Source organism: Otolemur garnettii, unplaced genomic scaffold, assembly GCF_000181295.1.
Source record: "Otolemur garnettii isolate 467f Iridium unplaced genomic scaffold, OtoGar3 scaffold00013, whole genome shotgun sequence".
Lineage (NCBI taxonomy): Eukaryota > Metazoa > Chordata > Mammalia > Primates > Galagidae > Otolemur > Otolemur garnettii.
The window spans coordinates 21,177,864-21,201,920 of record NW_003852408.1 but is presented as its reverse complement, the minus strand read 5'-3'; the positions used below and the strand labels follow the sequence as shown (position 1 = coordinate 21,201,920).

The window sequence follows — 24,057 nt, the reverse complement described above, 5'->3', positions numbered from 1 at the left end:
AGGCGCCGAGCCTATTATGATTTTTTAATAGAGACGGGGGTCTTGCTATGTTGCCCAGGCTGAACTTGAATTCCTGGGCTCAAGTGATCCTCCCACCTCAGCCACCTGAATAGATGTGAATACAGGCAACTATCACTCATACTGGTTATTTTAAGCGTTTTCTGAAATTTTCAAATCCACAAGTACATTATTGCAGCCCCATTTATTTGTTTCAGTATGTTGATATTATTAATAATAGCAATCCATCTTTAGAAGAGATAGGAAAGTCACTGAAATGTCACTGAAGGAAGAATAAAGATATAAAAGAAGATCGTTCTGTTCCATTCCCTAGCAGTATTTCCCCAGGGTGTTATTGGGGAGTTTTTTTGCCTTGTATTGTCAAAAGGTTTGTAACTCTAAAGAAGAAAAAAAACAATGAAGTCCTTTAGTGACTGATCACATGACAAAGAAGAAGGGTTATGCATTTATTAGTCAGAAAGCTTAAGGTCTTGTCATTCATCATTCTAAGCACTGGCCCCAAAGCACCATACATGTCAGGTTAGCCATCTAACAGGCAGTGCACTCTGTTTTGTGTTGTGGCACCAATATCTCCATGTAGAAGCAGCTGGGTGTGTGTACAAAAACAGACATGATATATATCAGGCAGCAGAGAAGAACTGGCATCATGTGCTGTCCTATGCTCCACTTGCTGGGCCATTTGTAGGACAATTTGAGCATGAACACACACACATTCCTTTTGGAGACTGTTTGTCTTATATATATAAATTATATATATATAAAATTATATATAAAATATATATAATTAAACATATATTTATTTATTTTTATTTTATTTAATTATATATATATATTTATTTTACTTTAAAAATGACCATATTTAAAATTCCAAAGAATAAGTTTTAATGAAATAATCCTCCCAGGTTGACTAGCACAATTAGAACATTAGTAAGCCATAGGGGCTAAATGATGGCTGCTATGTTCATGATTTAGTTCTAACTTTCCCCTGCTGACTGCTACCACTACCACATGAGGCTAGTTTCTGGGGGTCGAGCATTCCAGTCTGTTATCAGCTTTTGACATTGGTGCACTGTGCTTCTGTTTGAAGTGGAATTTGTTAATAGCTGGACAGTATTTTTAAATTCTGCCTGCTTAACAGCCCATCATGTCAAAGAAGACCAAGAGAACACTGAGACTGATATAGCAGTGTCACAAAGCTAACAAATCATCTTTATCTGAAACAAGATAATATTGCATTCCTAATCCTTATTAAAAAATCAGTTTTGCCGGGGCAGCCCCTGTGGCTCAAAGGAGTAGGGCACCAACCCCCTTTGCTGGAGGTGGTGGGTTCAAACCCAGCCCCGGCCAAAAATTGCAAAAAAAAAAAAAAATCAGTTTTGCCATTTAAGTAAAAAAATTAGAAAAATCAAAGCTGCAGCCACAAATAGTATATTTTCTTATTATATCCACATTCTGTATTTTTCACCTTAAGAAGCCTACTGACTAGAAATTACTGCTGAAATGTCATAGTTTAAAATATATAAATAACAAATATACCTTTATTACAAAAAGACTAAAGTCTTAGCTTACTCTGCTTTAATTTTAATATACTAATATTAATACATGGTAACATTTCCTGAAGCGTTTTTCAGAATAGGCAGTTAAGATGCCATCAAGAAAAAGGCTTGTCCATGGGAGAAGTTTGGCAATGCTCATCCCTAGAGTTACTGTGTTTCCCCAGGTATATAAGCTACTGAAGACGGAGTGGCCAGTGAAGATGCATATTTAATACTAACTAGTGCTTGAACACAAACCCGAATCTGTTTGAATACATAAACTTTGTTTCATCAAACACCTATTAACATTCCTCACATAGCAAACTATTAACATTTGCCTGTTTTTATTTTGGAAAAGGCTGGCATTATATGTAAAATACTGAGACCACAACAATTTAATTTGATGGTACTTAAGAGTGATTCATTGAGTAAGAGTATCTTACAGACATGTAAAGCAGATTTATGACTAATGACTTTAAATTGGCTATGGAAAAAAAGGTAGTTTCTGTGTTTCACATAGTACAGGTGAGTATGGAAATAATTTTTATATTGACTGGCCTTATGCAAGTCTAATAGTATAGAAGGCACAGACTTTAAACTTTTTAGGAAGTTACTGTTTTGTTTCATTTGCCATTTTGATCAAGCTTGTTGACAGGTTTTTATATTAAGTATTTTTCAGCCTGGAGTGGAATGTTCAGGTTTTTCCTCTAGATACACTAAGTCCTGGGGTATTTATTTTTTAGTAACACATAATGTTAGCCTCAGATAGATGGAGTATAGGTATGGGCATGTACAAAATGGTACTCTGAAGTTTATGTCAATTCAGTAAGTGATCTCATCTAATGATCCATAAATCATTACAGGCAGAGCCAAAGATTCTTTGCCCCCCAGTTTTTTGTTGATATTTCCAGTGGAAAAAGTCAGAGTAAGAAAATATCATTGTATGAGGAAAAAACAGGGGAGGAGGGAAAGTTTTCATATACAGGGTGGCCATAAAGTTCGTGAAATGAATTGTATGTGAAATGAAGAAGGTATAAATAATTCCTTCTTTACACACAACACAATCTAATCTTAAAAGTCAAAAAAACTCTTATGTAATATACACCACTACACAGTATAAGATTAACCAACAGATCCTTGACAACAGTAATATCTAAGAAAGAACAGTGGGAATCATAAATCACGGTCAACTCAGAGATGACCCCTGGTTAAAATGCTGCTGGTGCTGGAACTTTGGGTGTTAGCATTAGCATGCTCAGTGGGAGCCTAATAGCATTTTGTGCTTATCCACTAAATATGGGTAAGCAAAACTGGGTGGCAGTCAGATTTATAAGAATCCTGAGCGCTAAATAAACTCTGGTGAGGCCAGTAATTGTAGTTTATTAGTACAAAGTTTAGTAATTCTTCATAATTTACAAGCTTCTAGTAGACCCCCATGATCTATATTAAGAATGAAAATTTGGATGTGTTAAAGCCCCTAGGAAACACAGCTTTGAATCAGTCTGTGCTTCCTTAGGAGAACGCTCCAGCCCTCTAGCAGGATGTGAACCACAGTTCTCTGACTTCTTGATCCTGGGTAGCACTTGGATTAGTAATCATATCATTAGGTTTTTGATATCCTTTTTGTTACTGAATAAGTATTTGATCTGGAACATGACAGTGTCTTATATCTTGCAATAAAATAGGGATTATAATGATTATTCCTTAACTGTAACATAGTAATAATGAGAATTATTCAATAACAGTAGTAATATTTATCTGAGAGAAAAGTAAATTCATTAGAAGGTTCTTTTATAACGCATGCAGAATTATGGCACAATGATATCAGACAATAACCCTCACAAAGAGACACGATTACCGTGTGATGCATTCTTCGGCTTGCTTCTCATTGTTCATCTTGTTATACAGTACAGCGGCCGCCGCCAAGGGGCCTGCATCCCCACAAAGGAAGGTGATGGAACGCTTGGTCAAACAGTTCAGACTTTTCTTTACATAGCCATGTGCCATCTGTAGGTAGACAGGGTCCCCAAATATATCATAGAGATGTAAGTAAAGCACAGCAATGCCTGACAAGCAAAAAGGAAAAAAATGATGATGAGAAGATAGTCATTTTACTAGTATTTTGGTGTGTTGCTTACTCAGCAGTGTTGATTTATGCTGTTACCTGGAAGTTTGGATAACTTTAGTTCTAAGCTCAGCTAGAACTGAAGTTCTAGCTTCAGTTCTAGCTTTAGTTCACTAAGCCGCTCTGAGAACGAGGTATAGGCAAATCACTTATTTGTCTTCAGTTTCCTCATTGTTACCACTCTATTAAATAATAAGAACTCCAGGACTGGCCAGTAAAGAGGTACATGGTACACTAATTGTTACTGTACTCTGCTTAATGTGTTAATGCATTCTTTTTGATGGTTAAGTGATAGTCATCACATTACGATTCCAAATATTCATCTATGTAGTTAATGAATAATAATTTAATAAACAGGAAATGGTTTATTCTTGTGAGCTAAGGAAATTCAAAAACTAGGAAAGGAAAGTCCAATTTCTCTTTTGATAAAAGATACATTTTTGTGTAAAAAAGTGGTATAACCAAATCTCCTACCCCAGGATCCTTCCAGCTAGGGAATATAAAAAGTTATTTGACATTAGAGGAAATCTATTCAGTTCTTAACTTTTTTTTTTCCTGTTAAGGACCCAGATATTTGGGTAACTACAGTGTAAATGCTGCTAATAGTTTTTGTCTTCAGCCTTACTTAATTTGCTTCATATCTTACCCTTGAAACATACTATATATATAATTGAGACGCTGTCTGCATGTCCTTATTTCAAATGCCTGTCACAGTGGATAGAGCCTTTCCTCTGAAGCCAAATGGCTTCAGGGCAGACACAAAACTATGGAGTAGGAAGCCTGCCTGCTGCAGCATTTCTAGAAACCCGTTTTTCCCCTTAAAGTACATTTTCCATCTCATTTACCATTTTTAGAACATACAGAGTCTGTGTTTAAATCTAAATTAATAGAGCCAATCTCTTCACGGATTTGAATGCAGTAAAAATGCAGTCTGTAAAATTACTTTGCACTGTACTGAGAATAATTTTAAATTTAGACAGTTTTCTCATCTTGCATGGGTAATCTTCAAAGCTTTGTGCAACAGACAATTCAATTTCACACGTATATTAAGGCCAAATTTTCATTTCCTGCCAAAGTTAATAACCTTGTCTGCTCTTTCAAAGTAGCTCGATGTTGGTAATTCCACAAGCTGAATAATCAGATGCACCAACGCTTAAGGTTTGTAGACAAGTGTATAAAACCACGTATGTGGATAAGAAAAAAAATTCTCCTTTTCACAAATGATCAATGTCAAAAGCTTCTTCTAGAATTAGGTCCTTAACAGACTTCATCGCCGTCCATATCACGCATCTGCAGGCAATTCATTTAAACTGTTACCCTTTCATTCTGCTCACCTATTCCCACTGCTGCCTAAACTCCCTAATTAAGTTATGTAAGCACCAAAGCCAGATAATGACATGACCAAGAACTGAGAAAATAAAAAGTGATTAAATACAAGCCAAATGAATTGTTTTCCTTTTCAGACCTTTGTCTCTCATTTGCAACAATTCCTCTTGGCCTGAATATTTAACAAACAAAACCTATTAAAGCTTGCAATTGTCAGGTTTGATGTATTTCTCATGGGAAACAGGTTAAAATCATTTTTTCCAAGTCTCACAATAATACATCTGGATGAAGAAAATTTCTTTTTGATCAGCTGAGGATTATCTTTCTAGTTTCTAAAATTTTAACAACTCAGGTCCATTTCTCTCCTTCCTCTTATCTGGGCCTTAGCACCTGCAGATTTTGATAAACAATCTTCTACAGGCCATGGTTTACTATGTCTGTGATCCCTGTCACAAAACACCCATGGAGGGAAAGGACTTTAGGTGATTAAGTGCTGCCACCAATTAGAAATATTTTCTTGGTTTACATTTATTGTAAGTCAAGTCCAAGGTCAGGAAAATAAGACAAAATGTCTAAATCAAAGACATTTAAGACATCACCAGTATTTTATGCTCCGTGTGTCCTAATTTATAGTGTAACTGCTTGTTGACAAATGTCTTGAATCTGCTCCTTTTGGTCTTCTGTTCCTTGACAATATCCACACATATAACATCACCTTTAAATAAATACCACAGTAGCTGATAAGGTGGGAAATAAAGACACAAATTCAAAGGCTCTGTAAGGAAAATTCAACCAGTCCTTATATATACTCACAGGCCTGGCCTCAGTAAACTCTTTCAAATGTAATTTTTATTAAAATATGTATGTTCTTCATAGAACAAAATCATACAGTGCTGCAAGACAGTATGCAAAACACCAATCCCGTGCCCCACCCTATTCCTGTCTCCCAGAGACAAGAATTTAGCCATTTCCTCTAGTATTTGCCTTCGTATTTCTAACAGACTTATGTGCTACCTCCTTATTTTTCTATTCAGACATTTTGACCATATTGTACTCTAGAGGATAAGGATTTAGCTCTTGCAATAGAAACTTCTAAATGGTTTCCCAAATGTTTCTCCCTTTTCTCTTAACAATAATGCCCTGGATTTTAGCTGGACACAGGCTGCCCAAAACAATCTTTTTCACAGCTGGGTACAGCCATGTAACTAAGGTCTGCTAATAGGATGTAATGGGAGTAGAGGTGGCAACTCTGGAAAATATTCCTGAAGGGAAGGGACTTTCTTTCCTTTTTACTTTCTTCCCAGCTGGAATGTAGATGTAATGGTGTAGTGGAAGCAGCCGTCTTAGACCATGAATTAAAAGCTCTGTGATAAAGGATTGTAAAGCATCAAGATCAAAGCAGCCTAGACTGCAATGAGCTTAAACAAGAAAGAATAAACCTCTGTTGTGTTAAAGCCTCTGTGATTTTGGGTGTGTTGCCACATGCTGGTAAGCCTAATTATAAAGAATATAGCTCCTTTCAAAAAACAAAAATTGTTGTTAAGTATGAAAAAAAAAATATAGCTCCTTTCAAAACTAGAGAGGCAGATAGGAGTTACATCATATGGGATCACGGAAGCCAGTTAAGGATTTGGGATTTCATTTGCAAAGCACCACCTTAAGCACAGAAAGAACATAGATCTTTTTTTAAAGTTCACCCTAATTGCTCTGTGAGGTTTGAAAAGGAGTATGTAAAGCAGTGGACACAGCAGTGAGGATAGGTACTGAATCAGGAATCCCCTGAGGCAGCATCCTCCATACCTGTGGACCCTCTAGGACCACTTCAGTCTATAGACCCTGGGCTTTGGGACAAGCTCAACTCTGTCATGCTGATATGGCTGAGCCTTGGGAAACTCTGTCGCAGGCTGATTTTATTACTTAACCCCAGAGCCACTCACTTTGCTCTTCTTTAAAGGTCTTCTGTTTCTGTCTCCTATCTCCACTGCAGGAGAGGAAGCTAAAACAGAACCCCCTTGTGTATTTTACCACTTCTCTGCTTGCTAGGAGATCGGGTCTTTGCTCATTCCCTTATGTCAGGGGTCCTCAAACTTATTAAACAGGGGGCCAGTTCACTGTCCGTCAGACTGTTGGAGAGCTGGACTACAGGCCCTGGGATGAGTCGGCTGCTAAGCAGGACAGGCAGCAGCAGCAAAAACACCCGGTGGGCTGGATAAATGTACTAGGCAGGCTGCATGCGGCCTGCGGGCCGTGGTTTGAGGACGCCTGCTTTATGTGTTTCCCAATTACCTGAGGCTGGGGAAATAATTAATGGTTAAGTTAGTACACCTAACTCCTTTAACACTGCAGGCTTCCTTCTCAGACTGCTGGACCAAGACTTAACTGGGACTCTACATACAACCTTCTTTTGCCCTTTACCTAGGCCCAAAGTTCTAACTCTATGTTTTAGGAAGAAAAGAAAAACAGGGTGGAGAATTACTAGTAGGACAAGAGAAAAGGCCTTAGTGACCAAACCACATTCTCTTTTCTGGTCCTTGGGGAAAGAATGTTACAACATCAATTAGGTCCTTAGTTTTTTCTTATTTTTTTCTTTGCAGTTTTTGGCCGGGGCCAGGTTACCACCTCCCGTATGTGGGACTAGTGCCCTGCTCCTTGAGCCATAGGCACCACCCAGGTCCTTAGTTTTTTCAACTAGCCCCTATGGTATGGGCTGGGGAAGTCCTAGGATGAGCTATCAATGCTCAGCCTGTTAATATTCAACTTAAAGACTTAAGAATATTTTTAATTCAAAGGTTACTTATGAGTCAAAATAGAAAATTTAGAAAGAAATTTTATAAGTGATCAAATTGGTTATGATTAAAAAGGAAACTCTTTGCTTTAAGGAAATATCTGGAGACCCTCAGAAGGACTGGGTGAATGGGCCACTTGTTATCTATGGAGAATAGTTCAGTCAAAAATTAAAGAGGTGGCAAGCTCTTGGGGACCGTAAGTCCCGGACAGTCGGCTCTTCACCCTGGAATAGGGGGCTTATGGATTAGACAGGGGCTTTATAGAATATAATCTAAAGGTAAGGAGGGCTCATGTACTCTGTAAGGGCAGGTTCCCGGGAGCCCCGGGTCAGCGGGACTCGTTACTGAGGAATGTGGCTTCGTAGCTCACTCTTCATTTCTGCTTTGTTCTTCTCATGCTTGTGGATCTTGAAACACGAGCTCATGTCTCCTTCTGGTGGTGTCCCCGGGGAGATGCCTCTTGTGCTTTCTGACTCAGTTGCAAATAATTTATTGTCCCTAATGGCCTCTCCACTTTTTGGGCTTCAGAGGCCCCCTTTTACCATCTTTTTCATTGTAACAACACCAACTTTAAAGGATGGCTCTATTTGTCCCATACCACTGGAAGCCAAGAGCCATTTTGAGGGATTTTATTTTTGCTCTTTAGGGATGGCTCACATCCCCATGTCAACCTCTCTGCTTTTGCCAATTGGCTGAACTTTCTTTATGGACACCTATAAGGGCCCAAGCTAACTGGGAGGTAATTAGGGCAAGGGGCTTACCAGAGGTTAAAAGGAGGGCTCTTGTCCACATACCTGAGGCTGCTTAGCAAGGAAGGGAAGGTTCTGGAGATAGCACCAGAGGGGCTGCTCTTCAACAGCTAGTCTCTGGGGCATGGAACATCCCTGACACAAAATATGGTCATGGAGATGGCACCATAGGTGCCACTCCTCCAACCACTGTGAGGGAATGGGCCCAGTGTGGTATCTCTTGGTAAAAATAATTCCAAGGTGCACCTCCAAAGGCACAGCACATAGCCTTGGAGGAGAGCACAGGGATGGGTGTGACATCACCCGTGGGAAACTCCTTACTGACCAGGAAGGCATGCCTGTATGGAGCTGCTATCAAATGCCCTGCACTTGGGGACACCTGATGTGTGGAGTATTCAGCTTTTCCTTTTTCTCACCAAAGAATACAATGGAGCAAGAAGCTTAGACACCCTCTAAATTGTCCCTGGGATGCCTCATTTAAAGAAAAAGGAAGACCCTCAGATTTGAAAGCCTCTGAAAACTTAAATTAATTTTCTTTTGTAATATAGCTGGCCTCAGTATCAGTACCAGGTGAAGAAACCTGGCCCGTATTTCAAGGTCTTAACTACAAAACTATTCTGCAGTTTCACTTCTTTTACAGAAAACAAGAGAAATGGTCAGAGGTCCCTCATGTGCAGGACTTGAGAGAAAACCCTCAACTCTGTAAGTCCTATGTTGAGAGGGGCAACACTAAGAAAGAGAAAGGAGTCAGGGAAAGGAACTGTGGCTGTAGCCTCAGCCCCAGATTTAGCAGAAACTGAGAACCTGACAACTTCTTTTCTTCCTTATTACCAACCATGACCTGGTCATTGCCCCTCCTGGGACCAATCCCATAACTTCTCTTACTTGGTCCTTGTTTATTTATTCTTTTGGTGACCAGACAGATGAAGGCCTAACTTTCTTCCAATTCACAGTTACTTTCTTTTGTGGGACCTTTAGTTATGATAATCCTCATGTTTTCACCCTGTGTTTGTAATCTCTTGATCAAGTTCATCTCTTCCAGGTTGCAACAATTACATTTAGAGCTAATGATGGCCTGAGGGTTCTGGCCTTTGTCTGCTGGGGATAAGGAGACGCTTCCTTATGGATACTTTGGGCCTCCATGCCTCCAATTTCAAATCTTGGGAATAAAAGTTGTAGGGACAGGTGAGGAGAGAAATGAGGTGGTCCACAGGTAAGGACAGCACCCCCTCTGGCAGGAAGTAGTTACAAGAAGACAGACCATTTCTACCTTTTATCCTGAAAGAATTCCGATCCGCTTATCTCTCAGGAGAGCATGTTAAGGACAGGAGCAGGTTGATAATAGCTAGCTACAGAAAAGATGAGGGAGCCAGTACCGGGAGCCCAACATCTAGAACAGTGTTTGTTGACCATTTGTATCTCATGGTAGACTGGAATTTGTAGTTAAAACTTCTGCAACACACTTGAATTATGTTGATCAAAAAAAGAGTAAAAAAAGAATATACTTTCTATGCTTTGAATGTCTTTCAAAAATAATTTAATTAATGGTCTTTAAAAATTTTCATGGCACACCTAGGATCCTCTAACGGCACACTGAACTGAAAATCACTGGACTAGAGTCAAAACTACAACAGCAGGACTTTTCCCAACCAGGAGCACGCTCCAGAGCTAGGAACCCCCTCCTGATTTAACATAGCAAAACTCACACCCACCCATGATCTGGTAGTTTGCTAAAAACATCACGGCAATTCTCGGAAGTTACCATGTAAAATAGAAAAAGAAAAAGAAAAAAAAAGAAAAAGAGAAGGACTCTCCTGAGTCCTGAGTTCTGAGGACTCTTCATCCCTGTCTCAGAAAAATCATGAATATTCTACCCCCAGCTTAATGTATCATTAGGAAGATAGAATAAAATACCAAACTCTTATCTAAACCAGAGTCTTCTCCACTCATGGGAGAAGTACTCCTCCCTCTTGGGAACGTACTTTTGCTTTGTAAAGCCTCCACTTTTCTACGATAGAGGCTGCTTATATGGACTTGCTTTATGTCTGTACTCACTCCACTGCACTGGCCTGGCTTGTGATTCTTCCAAGCAAGGGCAAAGGACCAGAACAGATAACTCTCCTCTCACAGGGATACTTGACAGCCAATGAAATCTAAAATTCAGTTTCTTATTCATACTAGCCATATTTTGAGTGCTTAGTAGCCACATGTGTGTAGAGGTTGCTGCAACAGACAACAAAGTAGTAACATTTCCATCACTGTAAACATTCTAAGGATAGTACTTCTCTGAAAACTAAGGATAGATGTCATTTCATATAAGAAGTTCAGGACGTTTAGTGCTGTCTCACAGTTCATCCTAAGAATCTTTTGAAATACTGATAACTAATTTTACTTGAAAGAAAAAAGTATACTTGAGAACCAAAGAAAACTGCTGGAACAGGAATTGGTCCTGGTTTCAGTATGGAAGCTCTGAACTAGATTTTTCAATTCTGTCTTTTTCTGTAGATCCTATTCTGGGATGGGAGGGTAAATTGTTTAGGGACACTTCTAAATCTGCAATTTCCTTACTCAGCTACTTATACACAGTAGTACTATAAATACAGCCAGCTGTTGAGATGTAATTAATACCCGGCCTTTGAATTTCTGAGGGATCATCAGTCCTATTCATCTTGACCAATCAAGACCTTGCTGTGTCTCAAATGTATATAGAGATGATAAAAATCTTCACACATATATGAACCTCTCAAAACACTTCTCTGTAATTTTGGATTCTAGAGATTATTCCTCAACACTTTTCATTTAAAACCTTTGTGCCATGGTACTTCAACTTGGCAAGTTATTTCTCTGCAGGTCAAGGGTCTTTAAAGACTCCATTCATCTTCTCTGTTAGAAAAAAATTATGCTCAGATTTTAGAACTGCCAGGGTCACTGGAGGTGCTTAGCTAATATCCATTACAGTGATATGGAGACAAAAACTTTCTAAAGAAAGAAAGTATTCTATTCCAATGTAAGTTCAAATAAATTGTTCCCTATGTGAAACCGTAAGACCTCATCAGGGAAATGCAAATTAAAACTACAAGGAGGTACCACCTTACCAATAATGCCAGAATGGCCATTATTAAAAAGTCAAAAAAACAATAGCTATTGGGTTGGACATGGTGGAAAGGAAACACTTATATACTGTTGGTAGAGATGTAAATTAGTACAGCCTCTGTGAAGTACAGTACGGAGATTTCTCAAACAGCTAAAAGTAGCTCTACCATTCAATCCATCAATCCCAGCACTGGGCACCTACCCAAAAGAAAAGAAACCACTACATCAAAAAGATACCTTATCCAAATATTTATTGCAGCATGACTCAGAATTGCAAAGATATGGAATCAACCAAAGTGCCCATCAATCACTGAGTGGATAAAGAAGTGTGGTGTGCATGTGTGTGTGTATACACTCATACCCTGGAATGCTACTTAGCCATAAAAAAGAAATAATGTCTTTTGCAATAACTTGGATGGAACTAGAGATCATTATCCAAAGTGAAGTATCTTAGGAGTATAAAAACAAACACTGCATGTTCTCACTTGTAAGTGGGGGATAACCTATGGATATATATGTTATAAGGTGGTAAAATGGACACTAAGAAAAGGCGAGTGGAGGTGAGGGATCAAAACTTACTTACTGGGTACAATGTATACTAGTCTGGTCGTAGGGACACTGAACAGCTATGACTCCTCTATTATACAACTCATCCATATAACAAAAAACACTTGTACCCCTATTATCTGCTGATATAAAAAAATAATAAAAGCTCATCTACTATTATGTTTCTCCCTTTCAGATTCATGGAAAAATAAGAAATGACAGTATTCTCTGATTAACTCCCTATATAGGATCACCTATTATTCTATATTAGGTTGGTACTTTCTAATATGTTGTTTTATAACAGTTTCTCAATTTTCTGTGTGAATGTTTGAGCGTGTGCCTTTCTGTTTCTGCAAGACAATTACAATTATTTTTAGGGCAGGCTCCTCATTTCTAGTCCTAGTCACAAAGCCTTGATATAAACGCTCTGCACTGCCTAGGAATCTGCTCAGTTGTCATCTTAAAGCTGAGCATCCTGAGCTGCTGGCTTTCCAAATACTCCAGCACTTTTAATACATGTAATCTGGGGAGGACTAGTCATAATTCTGCACCTTTCATTAAAAATACCGCACCAAACAAAGTAGAAATGAAAATAAAAAGGGAAAACAAGCTCTCTGAAGATATGTTTTCTTTTCCCATCTTTTTTCAGAGCTGTTAAACAGGAAAAGAGATTTTTTTAAAAACCAAGGAAATATATGTTTCTTCTTCTCTTAGTGCTCTGCACTCCATCCACTACATACTAGGCATTGTGCTAAGTGCTAAAGTCACTGGAAAATGGCACACACAGCCCCAGCCTTCTCAGTGTGTCTGTAAAAGTCAAATTGCTCAGACACGCCTTCTTTCCCCTCTACTATTACTCTGATCTATATGACAAACGCTTTCATCCTACTCTGTGCTGCACCCAAAGCACTCTGGTGGCATTTAACCCTACAATGTTTTCGAGCCTGTGTCTTTGTAGTTTAAGATAAACTACGATACAATGACATTAGCACTATAAAAATACAGTCAGAAAGAAAGCAGGTGACAGTCTTGGTATACTACCCTATCTAGTGGTCACTGTGAAAGGCTCTAGTAAACTTGATGCAAATCCACCCTCTTATTCCTTTCCACCCTTCCTAAGAGCTCTGGCTGGGAAGGATGGGAGCATCTCACAAAGGTGAAGGACACTTGGCAGAACTCAAATGAGGTATCGAAATGCCAGTTCTGATGAAGAGCCACTTACAAGATCGAATTGCAAAGAGAAGACACCTAGCCTTTGAGAGCGAGTCCTTTCAAATAAGTCTAGTGTCAGCAGTAACTAAGACCCACATGTTAAATCTGTAGCTCAAAGGCTATACATTTGGTAGATCAGAGGAACAGCACCTTGAAACACTGTAATGACTTGCATTTAAACTGCAAGTTAATATTACTCTAGGGATTACACTGCATATCCTCTTACTTAAAATGTTATCTAATATTTGAAAAGAGGAAATATATGCCAATCTTAGCCTCATTAACTTTGTGAGTTGGTTATAGAAGATTAGGTCATGTCTTTCAGCGCTAAAGCCCCTAGAGTCCTGTGTATTTTTTAAAAGCATGAGCTGATCATCATTTCCCCTAGGCATTATCACAGTTAAGAGTGGAAAAAATGAAATTAAATGAGGGCTAGTACTTTCCTTCATTCTCTCTTAAGGACAGTAGAGAGATCAGCCATCCCTTGGGTTTACTTAACTTTTCTACTATGTTATCTCCCAGGAAAGCAATTTTTTTTTTTTACTAAATGCTTATTTATAACTCAAGAACACTTCATCTGCTCATTTAATCCTTTATAATAACAATTTCTACCAGAGTTTTGTGCTTTCCATTTTATAAAGCTTTTAAAAATTTTCTCTCCCATAAATCCTACAGTTTACCAGGAACAAAACCCACACAAGCTCCACAGTAGGTAGCATTATGTTTTCTGTGGAGTCCCCAGAGATCTCTGGACACCACCAACAACCACTCGGTAGCTGACCATTGGATGTGATCTTAAGAGGCCTCCAGATCTGCTATTTTGCTGCACTGTCTGGGCTGTGTATATAACCACAGATAACAGCTCTTGATGGGGCATATAGGAAACCAAAATGCTTCACCTGCTTCCCAAGCTGTGAGCACATACTGTAAAGAACTCCTGCAAGTCCACTGGGAAAGGATTAAGGCTAAAAATGAACAACTCAATGCTTACTGCTGGCATATACCATACATCAATATTATGATGCATTACACTTCAACGTACTAAATTTTATAAAGAAGGATTTTAGTGAAAAGAACTGAAGCTGTTCATTCAAAATACCACTTACAGCTGCATGAACTACCAATTGATTTTAGACTATGGATGATAATTCACTTGAGATGATCTTCAACAAGCCTTTTCAAATACAAGCAATTATGAAGAAAAGCTTCTGTCTTGGTCCAATTAATTTTCTATCCTGAAACCATGATGAATATGTTAATACAGGATTAGAAGGAGAAAAATACCTTCTACAGAAGAAAGCTAGAGATTTGTTTTTTCTAGCTGCAAATGCCCATAAATCTTCCCTGGGTTTATTTTACTTTTAACCCTAAATAACTTTTTCCCATAGACTTTTAAGTGGTAATTACTCATGCGTTTTTAATAACTCTTATTTCCTTCTTTCTTTCCAAATTCCTTTCATGCTTTATCAGGGCTTATTGTGATTTTTAAAAAATAAAACACTTAAACCTAATTAGTCATTAGCCATTTCTAAAAAGTTGGTACAGTATGCATATCATGTTTTCATTGCTTAAACTACTTTATCTTACAGCTTTTTAGTAAATCTTCACTTATAAAATGTATAGAATAAACTCAAATGTAGAGATGGAGAGGTTGAGAGTTCTCTTTCTTTCTCTCTCTCTCTCTCTCATAGGGTAAAGAGCCAGGCCTGGCAGTCGAATGAAACCTAATTTTGTTACTCACTAGCTGTGTGACCTGGAAAGAGGTACTTAGCCTTTTTTTACTTCATTTTTTTCATCTCGGAAGTGGTGATATGAATAGTACCCATGCCAAAGGGTTGTTTGGAAGTTTAGGTCAGTGAATTAGCACAAACTACTTAAAAGAGTGCCTGGCAATTAACATTAGTTGTTGGTGTATATGCACACACATCCTCACTCTTGTTGTTCAAATAGTAATCATAGTAACATTCTAGTAACAGGAATTGTATCTTAATCTTTACTCTTGTCCTTCAACAGTCAAATAAATGATCTTGCAAATGCATACTGATGCTCCTCATTCCTTGTGAACCAACATTTGTTCAACATATTTTATTATTAAATTACTGAATTTTTTTTGAATATAATATATAGTAGAAACCTGTTAACTCTAAACTACTATCTGAAAAATTAATTAATCATCAACACCTCATTCCTGGATCAGCATAAGAGAGACCAGAGGTTATCACTCCTCAGCCTTTTGTCTAAGTTTAGGTAAAAGAGACTAGAGGAATTTATGGTAATAACTGCCTCATGTGACAATATGAGACAGCTGCAAGGTTTTAAAAATTCTTCTCCCTTTCCTAAGGTCAGGACATTTTATTTTTCTGCTGTGAATTAAAAAAAGGTAAAAGTCAGGGATACAGCTTATAAAATTGCACTACGACACTCCACAGGTGTAAAGATGCAGGCTTCGGTGGTAATCTTTGGGCATCAAGCGGTCAACTTGCCCCTCAAAACAATGTCTCTGATCCAGCGTCTTGATTAGGGAGTCATAATGACCTTTAAGGCTCATAAAACTACGGAAAAGGATTGTCAATGCTATGGGAAGAGAACCCAGAAAGTGAGAACATTCTATAGTCTGGAAGAATTATGCCATTGAAGATGTCATCATTGTTATAATGAAAACCATCAAGCTGAAACAACAAATTCCTGCTGGAAAAAACTGTGTCCACGTGTTGTGTATAATTTCATGGATTTATGACAATCAAGGAAATCATGAAATAGACAGTAGATATGTGGGAATATGGAGGGTTTCAAGATAAGTATCTCAGAGCAATTCAAGAGCTAACAGGTACTAGACCAGGGGAATTAACAAAAGACACCTTGAGAGAGATGAATGCTTTTGAACCAGTGCCAGACCACGGGGAAGACGTGCCGGTAGTGCCAGAAAACAAACTGACATTAGACGATCTGGCAAAAGGGCTCAGTTCAAGACTGCTTTTTTTTTTTTTTTCCTCAAATGGCCTTTATTTTTTTTTTAAGACTGCTTTTGATTTAGTTTAGGTGTAGTAAAGATGCGCTTAAACTATCACGTAGTTAAGTTTAAAACATTTTTAGAGAAATCCAAAAGTAAAAAAGACAGAAATTTACAGATACATCATGCATATCTGAAAGTTACATCAAGTGTGTCTCTCTCTCCTGCTTCCCGGTCACCTCCTCTACTGCTCCTGAGATAGCAACACCAAGCCCCACTCTCCTCCTTCCCCTCAGCCTACTCAGAGTGAAGATGACACTGGTGAAGACCTTTATGATGATCCACATCCACTGAATGAATAGAAAATAGATTTTCTCTTCCTTATGATTTTCTTAATAACATTTTCTCTTTTCCAGCTTATGTTATTATAAGAATATGGCTATAATACATACAACATATGAAATACATATTAATTAACTTTATGACATTGGTAAGGCTTCCAGTTGACAGTAGGCTATGAGGAGCTGAGATTTTGGAGAGTCAAAGTTATACATGGACTTTGCTCCCAACCCACACGTGTTCAAATGACAACTGTACACATTCAACAGTAAACACATATGGGCGGGTCATCTTTTCACTGGAAACATTTCATTTTCTTTTTTTTTTTTGAGATAGTCTCACTTTGTTGCCCTCAGTAGAGTGCCGTGGCAGCATGACACAGCTCACAGCAACCTCCAACTCCTGGGCTTAGGCGATTCTCTTGCCTCAGCCTCCTGAATAGCTGGGACTACAGGTGCTCGCCACAACACTCAGCTATTTTTTTTGTTGCAGTTTGGCTGAGGCTGGGTTTGAACCTGCCACCCTCAGTATATGAGGCCAGCGCCCTACTCACTGAGCCACAGGCGCCACCTGGAAACATTTCATTTTCAAGATCAACTGAGACAAATCTAGCTACAGCATGAATGAAGCATTAAGAGGTTGGGCAGCCTAGTTTGGTAGCTTTCTTTAGACTCATGAAGTAGAAACACTGACATACCATGAGCTTTAGTATGAAATGATACCTGGTACACATTAAAGATTTCATAATTCTGCAACAGTAAACAAGATTTGAGAGAAAGTAGAAAAGAGGAGACAAAGAATTGTTCAACCAAGTTACCACTATTGCACAGGATTCTAGAATCACTTGCAGCCCATCTGGACTTAAGTTACATGTAGCTCTACAAAAATTACTTATAATTTGGCACTTCTGTAATATTTCCTTTCTATGGTAGGCTTTAGGAAAAGATTATGCATTAAAATGAAGAAAAAACTTACAAAAATATGTTTTGAATCAAAATCCAAATAAGTCTCCCTTGAAACAAAGCAGGAAAACATTGCTATCAAATTTCAAAATATTTTATTGACATTAGTAAATTTATTTACAAAAATCTCTCAAAAGTGGATCAAAGTTATAGGTCCTTTTGCAGATAGAATAAAATTGGGGCTCACTGTCCAAATGCCTTGTACAAAACATAGGAATAAAGAAGAGAATCATTTTCCTTGCTATATAGGCATTATGGCAGAGACTACAAAGTTTTCTCTACCCCCAAATTCACTCTCTTAGTAACAGAACTCCAGGTAACAGACTACATTCACCATTCTCCTTTGCTAAGATGAGTAACTATGTGATAGGTAACACAAAGCAAGCAGAACTGAGATGCTAAATGGGACTCTAAGAAGTCTTTGTAAAGGGAGGGAATGCGTTCTTCTTTGCCCCTTCTTCTTTCCAGAGGTCCCCAAAGCTGATGTAATGACTACATCTTCAGCAGCCCTCTTCATCGAGGTAAAAGCCAGTGGCTGAGGAATGATAGAGCAGAAAGGAGCCTGGGTTCCTACTGATATCCTGGGGCCACCATATTAGCCCTGGATCGCTTCCCTCTTGCTTTGGTTTACATTACAGAAAAATACACTGTCTCATTTAACCCCTATAATTTTCTTTCTTTTTTTTTTTTTTTTTTTTAAGAGAGACGGAGTCTTATTTTGTCGCCCTCCGTAGAGTGCCATGGCGTCGCAGCTCACAGCAACCTCTAGCTCTTGGACTTCGGCGATTCTCTTGCCTAAGCATCCCGAGTAGCTGGGACTATAGGCGCCCGCCACAACACCCAGCTAACCCCTATAATTTTCTTTTCTTTTGGGGGAGTATAGGCAGCTGAATGTAATCCTGTCCCAAATCCTAATCCTATCTGAACCACCATTAATTATTAGACTGGATTTCTACTAAGAGTAAAATTTAACACAATAAGGCTGGATGTGATGACTCCTGTCTATAATCTTAGAACTTTGGAAGGCCAAAGCGGGAAGATTTCTTGAGGCCAGGCATTCGAAACCAGCCTGAACAAGAGCCAGACCCCATCTCTGCAAAAAAGTGGAAAAACTAGCCAGGTTTATAGTGGGTACCGATAGTCCCAGGTACCAGGGAGGCTGAGGCAGGATGACGACTTGAGTCCAGGAGTTTGAGATTACTGTGAGCTATGATGCACTGTACTCTAGCCTAGGTGACAAAGTGATACACTGCCTCAAAAAAAAAAAAATTAAAAAACTAAATAGTAAAAAAATTAACCCAAGATAGTAATTTTAATACTAATTATAATAATCATGCAGTTTTCTCATACAAACTATATGCTAAGTAATTCAGTAACTTGCAAAACCTTTCATTGTATGTTGACAACAAATACTCATTAAATATCAATGTTGAAGAAAGTAAGTTTTATAGATTTTCTACCTTGAATCAATGTTTCTCAAAGTAATGTAACTTTTAACAAATTAGTAACAAGAACAAACAGTTAATATTTATAAAATATGGCCCAAAATTTGGGGCCGAACAAAGCTAAAAAAAATAATGTTTTTTTCCCTAAAAAGTATTACTTTTTGAAAGATAATATGGAAAACACGCAAAGAAACATACACATAATTATATATTGTTTTGATATACAACAGCAAATATCTTCATTGTGTTTTTTGTAAATTCATATTTTTTCAGTAATAAAATTGCAATTATGTTGGTAAGGTAAAAGGTAACAGGAAGATACAGTCTTAACATGGAGATTTTCTGTAGTCAAATGAGGTTTAGTTTCTTATGCAACTCAGAGCTTTATGTTAGCCAGACTGTCTGAACACTGGCACTTTACTTACCAAAACACTGGAGGGGGCAGTCTATGTTATGTGAGAATAATAGCTTTTTAACAGTGTTCGATTAGAAGACATTAGGAACCTTGCCTTGAAAGCCATTAGCAAATTTATCTAGAAGGTTTTATGCTACATCATAAAACAACCAGCGACTGAAGAGATCTTAAACTGCTTAGCACGCCAATTTGCCTCAGAAACTTGCCATATAAGCTGCTTTCAGGAGCCAACAAAGAGTAGCAAAGATACTTAAGGATAAAAGGTGAAGGATACTGGCCTTCAAAGGAAATGACACCGGAAACCCTACACAGCCAAAAAATTTAAACAAATTTGCATTTTACTTTGGAGTGAAATTTCTTTTCTCGTTACAAAGAAGCATTATTTTTGGTTTTCCAACTAGCTCTAGCAATAGAAGGGTCTACTAACTTTTCCTAACATTTTCAAATGGTTAATTTCACTTGAAATCAATCCCCACTATTTTCCCCTCTAAAGTGAGGTAACTTATAATAAGTCCTGCCATTAAGACCAGCAATTTATTTCTGATAACAAAATAGTAGAAACTCTAAATATATTAAGAAAAGATCTGTAAGTCTGAATCTTAGATATTATTGCAATGTGACAGAGGAAAGCTCAAGAAAACCATGCATTGTACCTGTCCCGTTTGTTCAAATACAGATAATTTAAAATAAAAAACAGAGTTATTCTCTAATGAGGGTAATCTACCAATTGCACCACACCTAGAATATAATAGCTACCCAATAAATGACAACTGTTAAAATTTTCTTCTTCAAGCTGAATACTTTCATTTTATTCCCATCTTACTATCTGTGATGAGCCTCTAAAATACACAAAAATCATAAAACTGAACTATCAAAGGGATGGTCTGACTTTATCCAAGGCATTTTTCTTATTTCATAAAATACTGACCTTAAACATTCCTGATTATAATTTCACTGATTTTATCAGTCTTCCCTAGCCTACTGATTTTAAGTTGAGTATCCCTTATTTGAAATGTTTGAAGCCAAAAATATTTTGGATTTCAAATGTTGGGGAGTTTTGGAATATTTGCCTTGTATTGACCAGTTAAATATTCCAAATCTGAAAATTTGAACTATGCCAATAAATATTCCTTTGAGTGCCATGTCAGTAGTCAAAAAGTTTGGGATTTTGAAACACTGTGGATTTCAGATTTTTGTATTTGGGACACTCAACCTATATTACAAAGAATTGCTAAGAGATAAATTTTACTAAATTCTCTCAGAAGCTTTCAAACAGCAGTCCATAGATCACCACTGGAGCTGGTAAAATGTAAAATTCTTGAGTCCTGTTTAAACCTTACTGAATCAGAATCTATAAGGCCCAGAAACCTGATCTTTTACGACAAGCATCACTGCCTTAAAATCAAATTCAAATTTCTTAAACTGCAAACTTGTTCCTCTTCAACCACTCATCAAAATAAATGGGAAATACTGAATGTTGAGAGTGCTTTTTTCAAGTGGATCATGAGCCGATCTTTTGTCTCTCTACATTTGGCAAACAAACTGCAGTTCAACTTTCCTCCTTTGATTTTTCTCTTGCCTTTTTGACACCAAAGCACTGCACTGAAGGCAAACCAAGCAGCAATTATCATATGGAAAGATTACTTCATGGAACTAATACTTTACCCTGCGTATGTTTCTGTATGGATCCATATTACGGGTAACTATTCAAAAAATGATGCTTCTGGATATATTTTATTTCTGAGAATAAATCCTCCTTCCCTCTGTTTCAGGCACTATTTTTCAGAATTCTTCCCAACCCTTCCCACTGCAATTCCACTTCCAAATGAACTATGTCAGTTTTTCTCCCCACAAGTATGGCAGCCATCCAAATATCAAGCATGAATTACATGAATAAGCTTATCATGACCTAAGTTCAAGGCACTATTAAAAATCCATAAGATGCCATGCTGGGTTGAGAACACACTATTCTCCCAGAAGTAACTGCTCATATACAGATGCAGGAACCATTTAAGGGTATACCCTTCAGTCAGACAGCTCTTGAAAAGTAATGCTTTGGCCCTCAATTATGATACTTATGCCAGCTCATAGTCAGCTGTTCATACCTGCCCAGCCAGTGTAAACAGTGCCATCTCGAGGGTCTGCTGATTTTAGGCCTTTTTCCATTTGCTGAAGAAGTTCATGAATCTTATTGGTCAAGCGTTGTAAGAACTCAGGAGTCAGCTGTAGATGTTAAGGGAAAAAAATATCAAAGAAAAGTTGGGCTACCCAACTCCTTTGACTATAGGCGATTAAAGATAGGAAGGGGTTTCATTTTCACTTAGGCCACATTTTTCTGCCTACGAGAACTAGACAGTTTATTATCTATCTATCTATTCTTCAACAACAATAGCATATTAACAAAAATGCTTCTATATTTTTCTACTAAAGGCAAGAAATACTATGGAGCTTAAGTTCTACATAACATTTTTAGTTAAATACTAAAACAGACTGCCAGTGATAAACTGCCTCACAGTAATTTTCCACATAATAGAGATCGTCTATTATTTAAACCAATCTTCATTACAATAATAAAAAGTTATTTTATTAAATCAAGCACGAATCAGAAGATGTTTGTTGCTTTCAAGCAACTGGATTTTTTAGTATTCAAGTAGTAGCAATGTTAATCTCTTAAAGAAACATCCAAATTGCTCTTATTTTAAAAAATGGGCAATTTTTTTAAATTGAACAACTAGAATAAGAAAAGCACAACAAATTCATGTATGTTTGGAGCCTCGAGGAGAGTGGAAAGAAATGTCAAACACGGCATTACAAACCCATGCCCAATGCCCGGCAAAAGGTAGGGGCTTCATTACGTATTATTTCTCAGTGACTGGGCCTGGCTACATCCTTATCCATTACTAGCTGAGCAATACTGCTCAACTAGTAACTTCTACATGCTTCAATTATGTCCATCAAGTCAGGAGGATAGATAGTACCTGCTACACCAATTTCAAAAGACACTTTGAGGATTAAATGAGATGGTGTGTCACAGGTCCTTCTCATTCAGACATGTAACTGTTGACATTTTTACTACTCTTTAGCAGCCCGGGGGTCTATGACAAGAATTTGGATACCGGCTGAAAGTACACTAAGGGGTTCTGGGTGAATCACACCCACATGAAGGCTCACAGAGGCTGAACAAACTGTGAGGCCCAAACAGTCACTATGTTATTCTTCCTAAAAACAAGTGAAAATTATTTTTAAAGTTCTGTATGCACTGAATCATCAAGTGTTGTATACCCCAATAATTTGAGGAACTTACTGTGATTCCAAGACTGAGGTTTCATAAAGCAATAAAATTTCTAAACAAACGTGGAGAAACATTACAAGGGTACATTTTATTTTACCATGTACTGATTGTAGAAACAAATCTAACTACTACCTGTTAGTAACAGAATTTCCTTTCTAAAAACAGGCATCTTAATACTGAAAAAGGCAGCAGCATCAAAATTAATAAAAGTAATACTTTAAACATACATTAAGATTCACTTCTGAGGAACATTATTGATAAGGCAAATCACTCTCAACCATATGCGCTCCCTTCCTTTTGTCACACTCTGAAGAAACCACACTGACAGACACATTCCATTACTTAATTTCTGCCAAGAAGTTAAGATTTCAATAAGACTTGAAAATATATTTAGTAAGATAAAATGTTTCAATGTTAATATAAAAGGTCTATAAATCCCAACCAGATAGAAGAGCGCAGCTACAGGAGAACATGTCATCTTCTGTACATAGATCATGTATAATTTATCATCTTGCCTGGCCTTCAAGAGACCAAGAATTAATGAGACTGCATCAGCCTTAGGAAGGGAAGTTACTTTCTATTTGGCAAACAGTCCATTTAATAAAGGTGACCTGCCTGGGAACATTGATTACTTGTGGTAGACCACCATATTATTCAAACTCTAGCAGTAATTTGAAAAGTCTCTAAAAGCTCCCCCTCCATTTTTTCCTGATAGATGCCAGAAAAGCAGTTCCTTATTGAAATTTTTATGTTAACAAATTAAGGAGGACAGATCTCCAGGGTTTGATCTTTTGTGTTCAAAATTAAACAATTTAACAACCGGTATGCAAATTTCTTTCTGGAATGTCTAAAAACTATGTTAGGTAATAATATTATTTGGGGGCCAGTGTTTAAATTAATGAATTCCTCCCGCCCTGAAATAAAGGGTTAAATTTATAAGAGCATTTAATTTATAAACAGCCTAAACAGTGAGCGGCATTTTATTAAAGGCTTCTCAAGTATTCTCTTTGCCAAGTTAGCATGAAGCAGCATGTCCTCTTCCAACAAGACAAGACATATATTTCTGCTTCAAAATTTGCAAAGCAAGGCAGAACTCAGGACCAAGGGACCAGAGGGAGTCCATCTGATCTCACCTCAAAATAATTATAAAGAGCTTTGCTTGGGCAGCTCAATATTAGCCTTAAAATAATCAGACTGATTTTAACTCCATGTACAGTTTGGTAGCCTTCTACCCTACACCGGTTCTTCATCTTTCTTCCCTCCT

The 24,057-nt window shown here is 37.7% G+C and overlaps 1 protein-coding gene across 1 annotated transcript in view; it reads right to left on the bottom strand.

Moving 5' to 3' along the window:
* The window catches only part of LANCL1 (LanC like 1), a 43,514-nt gene that overhangs the window by 18,222 nt on the left and 1,235 nt on the right, over positions 1 to 24,057 (bottom strand). Inside the window, exons 3-4 of the mRNA XM_003784979.3 lie at positions 21,607 to 21,724; positions 3,412 to 3,619 (exon numbers count right to left, since the gene is read on the bottom strand). Coding sequence (XP_003785027.1) covers positions 3,412 to 3,619; positions 21,607 to 21,724 — 326 coding nt within the window. The remainder of the gene's footprint in view (positions 1 to 3,411; positions 3,620 to 21,606; positions 21,725 to 24,057) is intronic.